This window comes from Leptodactylus fuscus, chromosome 9 (genome assembly GCF_031893055.1).
Source record: "Leptodactylus fuscus isolate aLepFus1 chromosome 9, aLepFus1.hap2, whole genome shotgun sequence".
NCBI classification, from domain to species: Eukaryota; Metazoa; Chordata; class Amphibia; order Anura; family Leptodactylidae; genus Leptodactylus; species Leptodactylus fuscus.
The window spans coordinates 70,951,804-70,967,720 of NC_134273.1; the positions used below are offsets into that span (position 1 = coordinate 70,951,804).

A 15,917-nucleotide genomic window follows, 5' to 3' on the forward strand; every position below is an offset into this window, starting at 1 on the left:
AGTTACTGCTCAGAGTGCTATACCCATGTATCCACTAGAGGGCACTGTGGTCTAAGGGATTGAAGCCGTATCGGCGATTGTTTTATATTCTCATTTGTTTTATGTCTTTGTTCTTATTGTTCTATCGATTTTACGTGTTGATATTCCCTGAGAACTTTTAGGTATTAAATATTCTTTCACTTTTTTATTGTTTCTCCTTCAGGTAATAATGAAGGCACCCTGGCTATGAAAGAAGGAGAAGTAATGTATATTATAGAGGAAGATAAAGGCGACGGCTGGACAAGAGCAAGACGGCAGAACGGAGAGGAAGGCTACGTGCCCACGTCTTACATAGATATTACTCTAGAGAAAAACAGTAAAGGTGCAGTAACCTATATCTAACTCCACATGTACACCAGAGATTGCTCAAAGCAAGATGGAGGAAACTTCTTGCTGAACGGGAGATAAACTTGAATGCAAATGGGATAATTTAGTCGCCTGGTGGATATTGTTCACTGTGTGAGCACAGTGGGGGTATCTGAGGTTGTACTGACGTTAGAGATGAGCGGAGGGGGGGGGGGGGGTCCGTTCCCTTTACCGTTTGCCTTAAACCACGCTGTGTGTTAGGACTGTGCACGTGTACATGGAGCTATATTTATATAGTGTATTTTATACTTATCTTCTGGTTCTAAGCTATACAATGTCAGGCAGATAGTGTTATATATACATATCCCATATCCAGCTTTTAATACCCGATCGGTTTATGATGTCCAATCCTACAGAGACGTCTCTTCTGTTTCTATCCACTCTAGGTGTATATTTATACTGTATGTATATAGGACAGGTAAATCTATTTTTCTCGCTCCCCTCGGAAATAATTTTTAATTTTTCTTTTTGAATTTTTTTTTAATGTAAAGGACAAATACTGAGCCAAAATATCAAGAATTTTAGCTAACTTGTTCAGTTTTATCAGCGTGGGCGCCGTGTTTAGTTTTGTTGCATTTTTATTCTCTGTCTTATTCTCCAGTATGACCAAATACCGCAAATCCTTGGTTTCTTTGTTGCCACCATTGTTACGGCATCTTCACGCCTTCCCTTAATACATCCCTTCATGATAATCTGGACGTTCGCTTGGACTTTTGCAGCGTTGCCTATTTGCTTTATTTCTTTTTCGACTCAATCCAATATGTCCTTAATAAAAAGAACCTATTCTCACCACCGGACAATAAATCCAATTGCTTTTGGATGTTGTGTTTGGCTCTGCTTTTGATAATTTGCTTATACGACCTAAACAGTGGCTGGTACAGACTGGAGGGACTTTGGCAGGCCAAGGCTTATGCACAATGTAGAATATGATCAGCTCTAGTTGGCGTAATTTTGCTTTGATGCATTGCACGATCTCTGCCGTCAGGGCAAAGATTATGTCGGTGATCAATGTATCGCTTAAAATCATATTAATGTAAAAAAAAGTGTACCTATTGGTTTGCTTTATTATTTATTTTCATCTAAAAGGTTCACAAATCTCTTGCTTAATATATGTCTTTATTAGGGATATTGCTCTGACTCCAAATAATGCATATAGGATCCACTAGGTCAGGGGTAGGGAACCTTCAGCTCTCCAGCTGCTGTGAAACTACAACTCCCAGCATGCTCCATTCACTTCCATGGGAGTTCCAAGAACAGCAGAGTAAGTATGCATGCTGGGAGTTGTAGTTTTGCAACAGCTGGAGAGCCGAAGGGGAAGGTTGCTGCATATGCCTTTATGCAGGTTTTCAGATTTTCAGATTCCTTTAATGGCCACCAGAATTTTATGGTATGTTTTGATTTATCCGAGAGCAGGATATGATGGAGGGAGAGAATCTGAGCTTTATATGATGTATCCTGACAGGACTCCTAGGACAGACCATGAGAACCCTGATGACTCCGCCCACACTCAGTGATTGACAGCCTTTTCCCTACACACTGATACAGTGAGAGCTGTCAATCACCATGTGTGGGCGGGGTCATCAGGACTCTCACTCTCTGTCCTAGGAGTCCGGTCCGGATTTACATGTGTTTTTTTTGTTTTGTTTTAATCTCAAAAATCCTGTTCCATATCATACACCCCTATATACTACAGAGCTCAGCTTCTTTACCACGATCACATCCCACTCGCAGGTAGGGCAGCAATAAATTCTCTAACTGTACCGCTAAGAGAGAAAAATGAGAGGAAATAGAAAAATGGAGCAATAGCCAATATAAAGATGAATGAAATTATTCAGCAAATAATTTTGGACCTATTTAGATAGAAAAAGGTGCACTTGTGAGTATGTTGTATGTACATAACTGAAGTCTATAGCCATTTACTCAACGTGATAAATCTATACATTCACTTAACGTCCCATCTGGTATGAGGAATGTAAAAAGTCCAGGGGCGGCCATATATCTGCCTATAGAGAACATAGAACTGTACATGACACTTATCCAATACAAGCCTTTCCTATGGGTTTCCCGAAGACTTCAGTTCTGTTTCATTCCATACAACATATTACACTATAGCGGTGTGTTTCTCCGTTATGTGATTTATATATAATGTCTGCGATCTCCCTATGTAGTGCCTTCATAACTATCCTCTTCTCTGTTTTTTCCCCTCGGACTACAGGTTCCTGAAGAGGGTGTCTGTGAATCTGGGCGAGATGTGGAAGGCGTTTACATGCAGCTTCTTTTAAGGGGAGGGGATTAGGCCGGGGGACACATGTGAGAGCAGCAACACGCATGAACGCATGATACATACGTTATTCACTAACTTCCAGGCGCCCTGATTTTCTTTTTATGTTCAGTACGGTGCAGTTTTGGCTTGCACCCGATTCTCACAGCACATCATTCCATCCTTATTTGACAAATGACGTAAGTGGAAAACAAACTAGTGAATGTTGTGTCCTGCTGCACCTTGATGGCTCTTATAGGAAGGTTCCTCGGTTATGTGCTGGACTACACTCCATAGTGTGAATGTTGCACCTTCTTGCAAATATCAAAAAAAAAAAATCCCTGAATGATTTTCTAAAGACCCCAGATTTCTAAATTGCCCACCATTGTCCTTGCCCCTTATCGATTGGTTTCATCACTTGTGCAGCTCGGCAGATATTCACTAGAGTGTTTTTGTTGTCATTGAGGCTTATTGCCTGCAAGTTTTTATCTTGCCAATGTCTGCCTGTGCCATCTACATTCTCGACCCTAACCCTTTGTAGATTTGCATGAAACATGTCTCACCTTTATATTCTTTCCAGTCTTCATTTCCTTCTACAGTCTGTACAGCCTGATCGCCTACCTGTCAAAACCACTTTTTTTTTTTTTTTGTTTTTCCTTTGACTACCGATCACTAAATATCTTCCAGCCAACGCTCCCATATGTTGTTTTTGCTGCTACGACTGTCCATCCTTTTCCAATAACTTATTACATTCCAAATTTTTTTTTTATTTTGGACATCCAATCCAAACCTTGTATGTGTCTGTATAACTTGCACCCGCACCATTCCTGGGCAAGAGAACTCTGAAATCTGGTTAAAGTTGTGCTCTGTGATCCAGAAGTTGAGTCTTCGCGGGGCGCAGAGCAACTGGCCAAAGACGGAAGATCTTCAATGTTCTGTGGACCACCCTGACTACTTTCCATTCAGACGCTGCCTTAAACTGGAGTGCCTAGGAGGTCGTTGCCAACGTATTGCTACCAGATCGATATTCCATAGTTAATAATTGGCTCAACGATTTGTAATCCTGTCCTCAGGGAATATCCTTGACTCGTTCGCGGACCAATTCTGAGACGAACTTTGGTTCATGGCGGCTAGTTGTAATGTGTCTGGTTTCTGAGGATAGGGCTTGACGAGAGCTGATCTGTCATCCTCCCTTTTTTTTCCTCTTCTTCGGTGTTGGAAGGTCTGACGCGATCCTTTACGCACTGGGGATGTCTACTGTGCCACAGCTGCCGACGCAGCCATTGTAGGTGTTTTTCTATGGTTGAGTATTCGGCGTAGACCAAGCTAGAATCGAGACCATGTAACACAATCATTGTATTTTGTTGATTGTCTTTAGGACTGTAGTGTATTTTTTGGGTTAGGAAGTAACCAGTCCATTTTATTGCAATGTTAAAGCTATTGCCAGGCAATCTTTTTATTGTATGAACCTGATAAAATGACAGTAATACTTAATAATTCTGTGCACTTTTCTTTTTATAAACAGGTGTATTGCTGATCTGTTTTATAATGTACATATAGGTGTCTGAGACCACTTTAATCACTAGTCTCTATCCAAAATTTGTGAATTAATGTGTGTGTAAAGAACACTACCTGGCTTAATGTTTCATTGGATGTATTAAAAATAATGTATGATTTTTTTTTTTTATGTAGTTGCCAGCAAAAGCGTATTTTTAGCGTAAATACTGGCGCTCTGGCGTTTAAATAAACGGCTAAATTACTATTAAAACGGTATGTCGTGTAAGGTTTTTCTCGCAATTCATTTACAAAACACTCGCTAGCTATATATTTGGCATGTAATGGGCAACTAGATTTTGCAAAAAATATGTGACTTTGGTCTTCATATTGAAGTGCTTGAAAGGTGTTTCAATGGCAGATTGATAGACAAGTCCCATTCACAAGCTAGACAGTGACTTGTGTACCAAAATGTTATTGGCGTGGTCTTGTGTTCCACAGCAACCAGCGGTCACCAGTTTAAAAAAAAAAGAAGCTGGATGCCATAGGTGATAAGGCCACGTCTTCTTAGAGATCCTGTTGGCACATCACGCTGTCTTAAGCAGGGGCGGCTCCCCTACAGCTTCTGTCGATTTGATTGACAGCTCCACCTGTCAGCAGCAAATCACTAGGTTCATAATCTGCACCAGTCTTTCCGTCACTTGGGTCTGCTGGGTGTCCGTGGAGGTCAACCATCTCAAAACTATAAATCTCTCTATGGATATTGAGCCAGTTTAATGCTGTCTTTGGTTAGGACAGTATGATTCTGCTGACAGGTTCCCTATAAGAATGTAGTATATATGACAAGAATGCTACTAGAATGTCTAAATGTAATAAAGTATTCTCATAAGTATTTATGGCACATCCACAATCTATGCTATGAATACCTGATGGGTACAGGTTCGACTTCTGTAATGCCAGTGACCCGGCCAGTATTAATGGATATTGCACTAAACATTCATCTCGGTATCAATTGAAAGCTGAAATTCAGGATTTTAATAGGATGCCAAGATCTGAACTGCTGCAAGATTAGTCATGATGTATTACATACATACACCCTAGGCAGTGAAAGGGTTTAAAGGCTTTAGACACCTTTTGATCTGATTTTTTTTTTTTGGCATGTTTACTTAATTATAAAATTCGGCAACTCTATAAAACCTTCATAAAAATTATTTTGTTCCATTATGTTTCTGTAGAGTCTGTGCATCTCCTGTATATAGCTGGTTGTAATGTTGCATCTGTCACAGAACGGCAGCACAGTGCTCCTGACTGCTCAGCTGAGATTATTTGCCCCCTACCCCTCCCTACTCTCTGGAAAGAGGTTGAACAGGTAGATGAGAACCCCCAACACAGAATCTGTAGGGGCGCAAGGAGATTCTGCAATTGCTCTAGTAGAGGGGATGAAGCTGTGCCAATATAAGAAGGGTAGTGAGGACACAGTATGTATTACTGGGACATACCTACAAAAGAGTCAAAAAATGAATATCATGCTGGGGTCTAATAATGAATATAGAAATTATGGACGCTGAAATGTTTTAACTAATTGGTAATATATGATGTAAAAATTATTTCCATGTCATAGGTGTCCATATCCTTAAAAAGGAGTATACTGGGAAACCAAACGCTGCACTTCATGGTTTTGAAAGCAATTGCTTGAGATTTTTCAGCTGAAACCTGTCTGGTGACCATGGGCTTATACCTAGTGTGCCAGGCTTGTCACGTAAATAGCAATACGTGAGGTGCCATATAGTGTGACCACTCCAGAAAGCTTGTATAGTGATGTGTGCCTATCTGACACTGCTGGGGGAGTGGACAGGACCCTCCCAAATATTCAATCATTTCTTATATTTAATGCTTTACTGAGTTCTAGACGAGACCTGAGTTGGATCGCTTTGTAGCCATTTAACACATGGCATTATAGAAATACTCAGAATGTAATTACTCACCGTTAAATTATTCATAGATTGCTAGGAGGAATAACAGAGGACCAGGATTGTTATCTTATAGAGAATACAAGCATTTATGAATAGAGACACGTCAGGCCCTCCTCTGCCTGACTACTTTAGATGGCGCCAAACCCATCAGATCCAATTTAGTCTTTATTCACATTGCAGTGTGTAATGCAGTACGTACCTCTAAATACCACACTTTTTTTCTGAAAAACTAAACTTGAGTTGTCTTAAAGTTTTTTATTATTCCCGGTGCATTTCTTGTTTCACGTGCACAGATTGTTTCTCTTCTTGGTAAATGCGTTGTGGATGAATTGTGTTCTCTGTTGAGAATATTTTCATGGAATAAAAATGAATTGTCCTTATTCACTAACGTCTTATTTCAGTCTGCAACACGTTGGTCAATATCCAGTATATTTACAGAACAGCACGCGGTCTAGGGTATCCATCAATAATATGGACTCCTTTAGGCCTCAAACATACAAACCAATTTAAGAATAAGTTGTTGACCATAGACCGTTTTATTTCTTAAAGCAAGCCTATGACGTGATGAGCTCTGTGGTATATAGGTTTATATGATTAGGTTCTTACTAGGACCATACACAGTGGTATACAAGAGTGTATACGTGGGTGAGGTGATCAGGACTCTTACTGTCTCTCCTAGGAGTCCTGTTAGGATTTATGCTTGCTCTAAATCCTATCAACCCATATATCAGAGAGCTCAGCTTTTCCCCCTCTATCCCCTCCTGCTCTCAGGATATAAGGCAACAGAAATGACCTTAAACCTGATTCAGAAAACAAAGAAGGGAATTTTGCTTCCATGGACGACATTTCGGTAGAAGAGTTCTTGTGATGCATTCTACCACTGCGGTTGTCCGTTGTGCTACTGTACAATTAGTAGCGGAGATGATGTTAATAGTAATAAATAAATAATTTGCTGTATATAGGTTTCTTTAAAAAAAACAAAAAGGCAAAATATACATTGCACATATACAGCAGGCTGTCCACAAAAACAGCTCCAACGCTACAATCTGGAATCAGTCTCTATTTTACAAAAAACCATTTGGAAGCGGATTTGCTTCAAGTAGAGGGAGGTTCTAGTTTTCGGGACAAGGCTGTTAAGATCTGGCTGAATTTTTGATATCTTTCAGCTTGGTTGACTTGGGCTCCTTTGCTCCCCCACATAAGTCTCATTTGGAATTCTGTCTTAAAGACTTCGGTCATTTCTTCATCCGGCACAAATCCTAAAATAAAATAAAAAAGGCTCAGTAAGAATCTCACAAAGAGAGGAACATTAAAGTGCCCTGACTAGTCTATGGCCAGAGCTATATTTGTGTTATGTTACTAAAGACCCCCAGCAGTGACGTTGTGTAAGGCGGCTGACGGGTGGCCATTGAGGCTCAACATTGAGATTTCCAACCAAGAGCCAGTTAAAAATATCCGGCAAGACCATTGTCTGTATTTGGCAGGTAGGCTTTTCTCCAGAATTCATCTTGTCCTCTATCCACAGCAATGGATGTTACACCATTTAACAATTCTTGATCAAGGATATTAACTTGGGACGTCACGTAAATGTAGGCGAGTGCTGGCTACTAACATGGCTTACCTTCCAAGAGCCGCTCCGCATTGCTTTGATACAAAGCTGCATTTTGAGCGATCGATCGAGCCGATTCCAGATGACTGAACACTATTTCACATCCCCGGTCATGGTTCTCCCACCACTCCATTCCTTCAAATATGACAGACTGACGCTCAAGCAGCAGGATTATAGGCATGACCAGTGGGATTGTCACATGTTCCTGCGTGTCCAGGGTAGGACCTACAAGAGAGATCCATTATTTGCAAAGCTGTCCTGGATCCGTGATCTCTGCAGATAGAGGCCTAAGTGCACCTGGAACTTACCTGTTCCTTCATACAAAGCTTTGCTGAAGGGCTTGAGCTGCTTCTCATATGTGATCGCTGTCTGTGTATACTGATGTCTCAGAATCGTCCAGGTATTTTCCAGCCTTGTAATCTGATCAGGAAAGCAAATCTCCCATTACTATTGAGTTAGTGAAATGCTAGATTTTACAACAAAGCAAAAACCCCACCTAGAACATGACCGTCGGCTTCACTCGCACCAAATTCTAGAACTATGGCGAGAAATTATTTGTATATGTAATGTATAAGAGTGTGTTATAGTGTAAGCTTAGTATGTATGCGCACCTATGGAACGTGAGCATTACACAATGGCTTCTGCAATATACCATGGTCAGTCAGGCCGGAGCCCCACACTGCGAAAATGTAGCGTGTTTTGGCCTTGGAGAAAACTACTGAAAATACACGCTGCAGTTTACAGTATCTGCAAAGTGGATGGGATTCTGGCCAAGCCCAGACACACATTGCCGAAAAATCTCACACTTTAACCTCAAAGGGGATACATGTCTGATCCCACAACCTTGTGTAAGTAGTGTATACAGGACCGTGGTTCCATCCACTTTTTTGGGACTGGCAGAATGTTACACTCAACTATCTCCAGTCTCTAGGGGACAGGTGACCAAAAAAACTTCAAGTAATCTATATTCATTGGGGTGTAGTCTTTAGTCATTTCATTGGTACTGTTTCCCGATCTAGTCGTGTTCTAATACAAAACAATGTAATGAATTTACACATAACACAGATTCAAAGGAAGCCAAAAACCACCCAAACCAACACATCCGGTATTTGGCGTCATGGAGTGTACGTCACCTGAGGCATGTCCAGTGCTTTCATGATGGAAGTAAATGCAAAGAAGTCTCCCAAATCCTTGAGTTCTACTGCAAGTTGGATGATCTTGTTCAGTGTTGCAACTCTTTCTTCTAAATTACCCGTACATCCCAAAATGTCCACTGCGATCCCTATCGCCATGGTCGTGTGCCTGTAATAATAGTGTCATTATGTAATCAGTAGGTCACGTTTCTAGCTTTGTTTCGGCTCTAAATATACATACAGAGATAACAGACAATGATTAAGCCCTTGCTCTAGTTTCCTTATCATGGCTCAGTTGCTTAGTGCACTTTCCAGAGCTGACCGATGGCTAATAGAGAAGATTAGAGAACAGAGCCTGGCCACCGCTGCTAGATAGCAGAGGTGGTTGGAAATCTAGACAACGAGCGGTAAACACAGAAGAGACATCATATGCGGTATATGGCAAACAAAGCAATGTATTGGGTAAAACACTTCAGTTAGCTTAAGTACTATCATGGTTTCTATCATAATGATATGTGTATGACAGACACCGTGATAGTACTTAAGGGTTAAGCTGCAAGTTTAAATCTAATCCTAGAGATGGGAATACCCTGTCAATTACCTCTCTGCAGGGAAGGTGATAAAGGTACGGTCCCCAGTAAAGCATACAGTGCCCACCATTCCTGTTCACACTGATTCCTTTCAAGATGATGTTGAAAGCAGCCTCAAGAAGAAGCTCCGTATTTTAATGCACCTTTTTTAAAACTAGTGCAGTTTTTTTTTAAGGGTATGCTTACATGGTAGAAAATGGAGAGGAATTCCTCTTCATTTTCCGCTACCAGTATTTTCGCAGCGGCCTAGCAGTGCATCGGCGTTCTCTAGTCATTGACAGGGAGTCTCGAATCCGTGCAAGATCGAGCAGGACGCTTCTTTGTTCCGTGTCCTGCTGCGATCTCTGCTTCCCAATGAAAACAATGGGAGGTGGATTCGGGGCAGATTTCTCCCCGGACTCAGCAAATTCCTCCATTTTTTGGAGCTGCTTTTGTGGCAGTGTGGTCTCAATAACACCTCCAGAAGAAGCAGTAGGAGTCCCCCATAGATATATAAGGTGCATTCTTGACGACCTCTACTAAAAATCCTGCTCCATGTGGTTGTGCTTTGAGAGGAACAGGGGTCTCTATACCCTTGTATTGATCATTGGGGTCACAATGACCATTTCTCACCTATTCTCTAACATGTCCTAGATATGGCAAACTCTCCACATCCGTTTTTCTTATCAATGTGAACAGGTGCTCATGGCTATCAGACTATGTAAACATCTCTACACCTAGACAAGAGGATATTTACCTTTCGACTAAGTCCAGGCGCAGTTGGTGGCCATGCGGCAGAGTGATTAGTTCCAGTCCGCAGCTCACTCCCATCATCTTCTCCATCTCTGGCGAGACATCGAGTATCCGAGCAACCTGCAAGGTGCAAAGGTTCATATGCGTATATTCAGACAGTGTCATATGGACAGGCTAATAAGAATATTTCAATTAACCCAAGTCCCTCATTTAGAAAATATATGGGAAGTTTCTCAGAGACTTTGAAGAACAAATAATAAACCGGGCACTGTGGACTGAACTGATACACAAAGGAAATGGTTCCGTCTTATAGGACACAAGGTATACGGGGCTCTAATATGGGGGCTCTGGAGTTTAGAACTTTATTTGCAATCCACAAAACATAGTATAACATTTTGGGCCAGACTGGATCTTCTTCAGATAAGCAGCACTTTTCTCTGCGCATGTCAGATTATAATGGGGTCCATGTGGTCCCCAAGCAGACTTCCTGAACGCTGATGTGAACCGGGCCTAAGGGTGCATGCACACTACGTAACGCCGGGCGTGTATGAGAGCCGTACACGCCGGCATTACAGCAGACTGCCGAACACTTCCCATTCACTTCAATGGGAGCGCTCGTAACAGCGGCGTTTACGAGCGCTCCCATTGAAGTGAATGGGAAGTGTTCGGCAGCCCTGCTGTAACGCCGGCGTGTACGGCTCTCATACACGCCCGGCGTTACGTAGTGTGCATGCACCCTAAGACTGCAAACAACCAGGAAGAGCGCGCTGCTAGTTTTCCATAAGCACGTTCCTCAGCAAACCACCATGGCAAAAACCAACCAAAATGAGCTGGTTCTTGCTGAGGTGGCCCTGCACGGATTTCTGCAGGTCTCCTTCAGCTTTCAGTACAACCCAGAATAACAGGTGACATGTTGCATGCCATCCGCCATTGTTAGATAAGTTATGCCAAACAACCGTCTGCAATCATTGGCCATTTTGGCCGCCTTATCTCATATCATTTCTATGACGTGGGTTTGCAGTTTTTCGCTTTGACTCAAACTGACCAAAAACTGCAGTAATTTCCAAAAATATATATATATGTTATGTGGTCAGCAAAAAAAGGTCTAAAATAATAATATAGCCCTATTCCCATACTGAATATCCTGTGATATGACAATGTCTCCCGAGTCCTCTCCATCAGTCTCCATTTATACCATTGCTATACATGACCCCTACAGGCAATGACCAGTATCAGCAGTCACACGTTATCAGTACAGGACTGACAGACAGACACCGAGGACCAGGCTCGGGAGCTGGCACTAGGAATTCAATGGGTCAGTTATACTTTATTATTTTGTGTCACTGTTACCCTTTGACATATTTTGCTGATCCCACAAAACCCCTTTAGGGGACATTAAAATGTAAAGCTGTTTTCCAGGACTTATTAACTTAATGACCTTTCCTTAAGATAGGTCATCAAGTAAAGATCAGTGGCAGTCTGACACCCAGGACCCCGCAGATCAGCTGTTTGAAGTAGCAGCCACATGCCGAGAGCGCCACTACTGATTCACAGGCCATGTGACGTGACGTCCATCGGCCATATCGCCTGTTTATTGGACAGTTCTATTTCAGTGTATGGGCTTAGCTGCGACACCAAGCAAAGTCACTGGACAAACCTATGCTGTGCTATTGTAAATAGTGAACAAGTCCATTGCGCTTACCCGAACATTGCGGCCTCTTCACACAGATGACTGGTGTAAGACTAATGCCAATCTTCAATTTATGACCTATCCTCAGGATCATCAATTATTACACCCAGAAACCCCCATCCTAAAGTGAGTCTATCACCAGAACCCAGAATATCATAAATAGGTTAGGGTCCCCATATCAAAATATGTTTTCCACTTTGAGATTCGGTACCTCTGTTGCTATCACCAACAGAGGGTGTAACCGCAGTACCCTTACTCATTTGCATATTGGTAAAAATGACAGAAATCTCAGCAATGAAAATACTGATTCACAAGAAAAACCACATTTGATTCAGGGGACCCTAACCTATCTATCTGCAGGGCCGAGGTGATATGCTGGTTCTGGTGACAGTAACCTATCTATCTGCAGGGCTGGGGTGATATGCTGGTTCTGGTGACGCTAACCTATCTATCTGCAGGACCGGGGTGATATGCTGGGGTCTGGTGACAGTAACCTATCTATCTGCAGGGCTGGGGTGATATTCTGGTGACAGTAACCTATCTATCTGCAGGGCTGAGTTCTGGTGACAGACTCCTTTTAAGAGTAAAATAAGAAGTTACATTTTGGTCTCAGTTGTTGCCCGGTTTCAGGGTGTGACCCGTTATATATGTATAGAGCTATATACAGCCCCCCACAATCAGTCAGTTCTGACAAGCGCGCCCTGTTACCTTGCAGTCCATATTGAGGATGTGTTTGGCAATAGTCCTTGGGTCATTGTTTGTAAACAGTTCCTTGGCCCGTTTCAGCAGGGCTGTTTCCAAGGGTTTATTTTCCGGTGGGAGTAAAATGGACTTAAAGTCATTAGGATTAAAAGCGGACACGTTCTCGTACAGCGGCCTGATATACTCTCCCTCGCCCTCCTTCTCCTGGGGTTCTGTGTGTGAGCACTGAGATATACCGTCCTCCAATGGCGGGAAGCTGAGTTCTGAGATACTGAGAGAGAAGCTTTCCTCTTCATCTGCTTTCTGACTTTCCACAAAACTGCTGTGTGACGAATGTGTCTTTGTCCACCCAAAGTCCTCTGGAGGTGTCGGATGCAGTTCACAATAGTTCGCTTCCGAGTTCTGCCATATTGTAGGCGACTGCGGCTGCTTTACATACAATGACTTGCTTGGCTTTGGAGGGGGTCTAGGGCAGAGCTGACTGTCCGATCCCCTCAGCGCCTCTGCAGACTGAGCCTCAGAGCTAAACCGACGGATTTCTGTTGGACTTAGAGTAGGTTCACTTCCAGTCCTGAAGACGTGGGGTCTTGGCGTTAGTCTCCCATCCATTCCTGGAGACAGATATGGCTGCCTGCTACCTACAAAACACATATACATATTCATATAGCGGATTATAGACATTGCTGTATGCTGACCAATGACATGCCCTTTAACCTCTGGGCCATTTCCATAACCTTCATTAGGGTCATTCCAATCCCATGTGTATGACCTACAGTCAGTTTATAGGATAGACTAATGGCAGATATGATACAGATTATATTGTCAGGTCTGTAAAGCAACAATGTTCCAATATCTAAATGGAGCGACTGAAATATCGTAATATATCTCCAGCACCTGCAGACTTACCGAGCGGTAGATAGCTTTCTGACTGGTGAGAGTGCAACGGTCGTCTCTTTTCCCGCATATTATCTAGACAGGACGGATGACTGCCGCTTTTCTCCTTATTCCTGGAAGGACCAACATAAGAACACATTACAAGACACCATAGTAAAGGCACAATATCCTACTGTTCTCTCCCCTGGAATTAGGCATCACATTGGGTATGCAATAGTTTGTAATATATATATATAGGTGTAAACTGAATTTTATTGAAATTTTCAAAATAGAGAAACAGAGTCACAAAGCATTACAAAATGGCAAAAGCAAAACAGAGCCCAGGACGGGCTAAACAGGAGGCACACGTGCCAGCAGTATGTAAATCAAAACAAGTCAAAAGGAGCATAAGCAGACACAGCACGGCCCCAAGAATAATGCCAAAACAACACAGAACTAGGGGAGGACAAAACACCACGAAGACAGGAGACAAGAAGGGGGGAGAGGAAAACGACAACCAACATAGAAGTGAAGAGCAGGGTAATAAAGGAAAGAGGAGAAGGGCGAAAAACGCCCACGAACTCCAAAAAGGAAAACACCAGAAGAAAGATTAAGGAAAAAGTGAAGAGAACTCAGTCGAATCCTGAAACGCGATCCACGGCCGCCAGAGGGTCTCGAATTTAGATGAATCCACCAGATCCTCCGCTACAATTGCTTCCATCCTCCTAATGAGAAGGAATTCCTGGAGCCATTCCAACAAGGATGGAACCACCGGACTGCGCCAATGGCGTGGAATGACCGTTCTGGCAGCCGTCAGGAAATGACGTAGCAGATCACCCTTGACCCGGTAATATATATAGATCTTTTGCACCCCAGTTTTGAGTGGACCCATTGGTCGGAACAGTGCACTATTCCATTCATTTCAATAGAAGCACCAGAAATAGCTGAAACCCTCTAATCCGCTTGCCTGCCCGACCAAATGCTTCACTCAGAAGTGGGGGTGCAAAACACCCCAGCTCTTGTGATCAGTGGGGGTCTTAGCAGAATGACCCTCACCAATCAACAAGAAGCCTCCTATCCTGTGAAGAGGAAGAGAATAACTGGACAACTCCTTTAATATACCTGTAGGCCAGTATGGCCACTAGGTGGCAATGTTCTTCTAATGAATATACAATATGAAGGCTAGAGATAGTGATCTTAAAGGGATATTACAGTTTTAACAAAGAAATGTCAATCTTACATTATATAAAATAAAATACATTATCTCCTGAAACCTGAATTCCTTTTTAATGTCGGAGGATTCCTACTTGGTGATAATGTGTATACAGATATAGCTGTCAATCACTCACTAGGACCGCCCACTACGCACAGGCACAGTGATGTCATGGGAATCTTTTCCCTATATATATATATATATATATATATATATATATATATATATATATATATATATATATATATATATATATATATACATATACATATACACACACACACACACACACACACACACACACACACACGTCTGTTCAGCTCCTCCTGCTCTATAACATCCTGCCTGAATATAATATTGCATTATCAATCTAACAGGCTCAATACATACACATATATATATATATATATATATATATATATATATATATATATATATATATATATATATATATATACACACACACACACACTGTATATATAGTAATTTGTTGTATATATGATTTCTCACAAACCTCAGCAGATTTCCTCGGATCAGGCTTTGCTCCGGAGTCAGCCCGTGCCCGTGGCCATGGCCTATATTCAGACTGAGTCTTTTAGGGGTTTCTGTTTTTTCTTCCAGCGTTCCCATTTCCAAGCGTCTAACCGGAGAGACCCCATATTTCTCCTCAATACACCTCAGTGGCACTGTACGGTTGATGGGCTGGAATATGATGGCTCCGCTCTGCTGCGATACCGGCTTGCGATTCCCTACGTAGTATCTGACTAACGCAGGGATGTTGTCAAAGCTTTCATGTTCAAACTGGTACTGAATCCGACTGTAAGCTTCATTGAGCCGGATGACTACTCTGTTTATCTTGAAATGCTGCGAGAGATTTTTCCACTGACAGGTGAGCACGAAGTTTCCAGGGCTGGACAACGAATCCCTGATCAGAAAATCGCCATCTCTCCTCACCAGGCTCTCAGACACCTGAAGAGAGAAGAACGTGCAATATAGTGAATGAAGCAACTGAATAACAATATACCTAATCTATTATAACAATATACGTCACCCTGTATAATAATATAGATTATATAGGGCCAGCATTTTGAGGCAACCACTTAAACAGCTTTGGAAAGTGGTCTCGTAGGATGGCGGTCTTCTCCAATAACATGGCCAGCTTGTATAATATATGGTGGTCTGGATAAGGGAGATGCTTCTTTGTACTGCTGTGCGTTATCCAGTCTTGAAAGGCTTTCCCCCC

At 42.2% G+C, this 15,917-nt stretch overlaps 2 protein-coding genes across 8 annotated transcripts in view; one reads left to right on the plus strand and one right to left on the minus strand.

Moving 5' to 3' along the window:
- FNBP1L (formin binding protein 1 like) overlaps positions 1 to 4,435 on the plus strand; it is a 100,021-nt gene extending 95,586 nt beyond the window's left edge. For 5 of the 6 annotated variants that reach the window (XM_075286762.1, XM_075286763.1, XM_075286764.1 and 2 more), the window contains one exon: positions 203 to 2,613. In XM_075286762.1, the coding sequence (XP_075142863.1) occupies positions 203 to 381 (179 nt within the window). In that variant the 3' untranslated portion in view covers positions 382 to 2,613. The other variant, XM_075286761.1, reaches the window with a different exon arrangement.
- A 2,670-nt stretch (positions 4,436 to 7,105) lies between these two features.
- BCAR3 (BCAR3 adaptor protein, NSP family member) overlaps positions 7,106 to 15,917 on the minus strand; it is a 72,773-nt gene continuing 63,961 nt past the window's right edge. For both annotated transcript variants that reach the window (XM_075286554.1, XM_075286556.1), the window contains 8 exons: positions 15,189 to 15,643; positions 13,495 to 13,595; positions 12,595 to 13,226; positions 10,201 to 10,316; positions 8,875 to 9,043; positions 8,050 to 8,161; positions 7,754 to 7,966; positions 7,106 to 7,391 (listed from right to left, as the gene is read on the minus strand). In XM_075286554.1, coding sequence (XP_075142655.1) covers positions 7,228 to 7,391; positions 7,754 to 7,966; positions 8,050 to 8,161; positions 8,875 to 9,043; positions 10,201 to 10,316; positions 12,595 to 13,226; positions 13,495 to 13,595; positions 15,189 to 15,643 — 1,962 coding nt within the window. In that variant the 3' untranslated portion in view covers positions 7,106 to 7,227. The remainder of the gene's footprint in view (positions 7,392 to 7,753; positions 7,967 to 8,049; positions 8,162 to 8,874; positions 9,044 to 10,200; positions 10,317 to 12,594; positions 13,227 to 13,494; positions 13,596 to 15,188; positions 15,644 to 15,917) is intronic.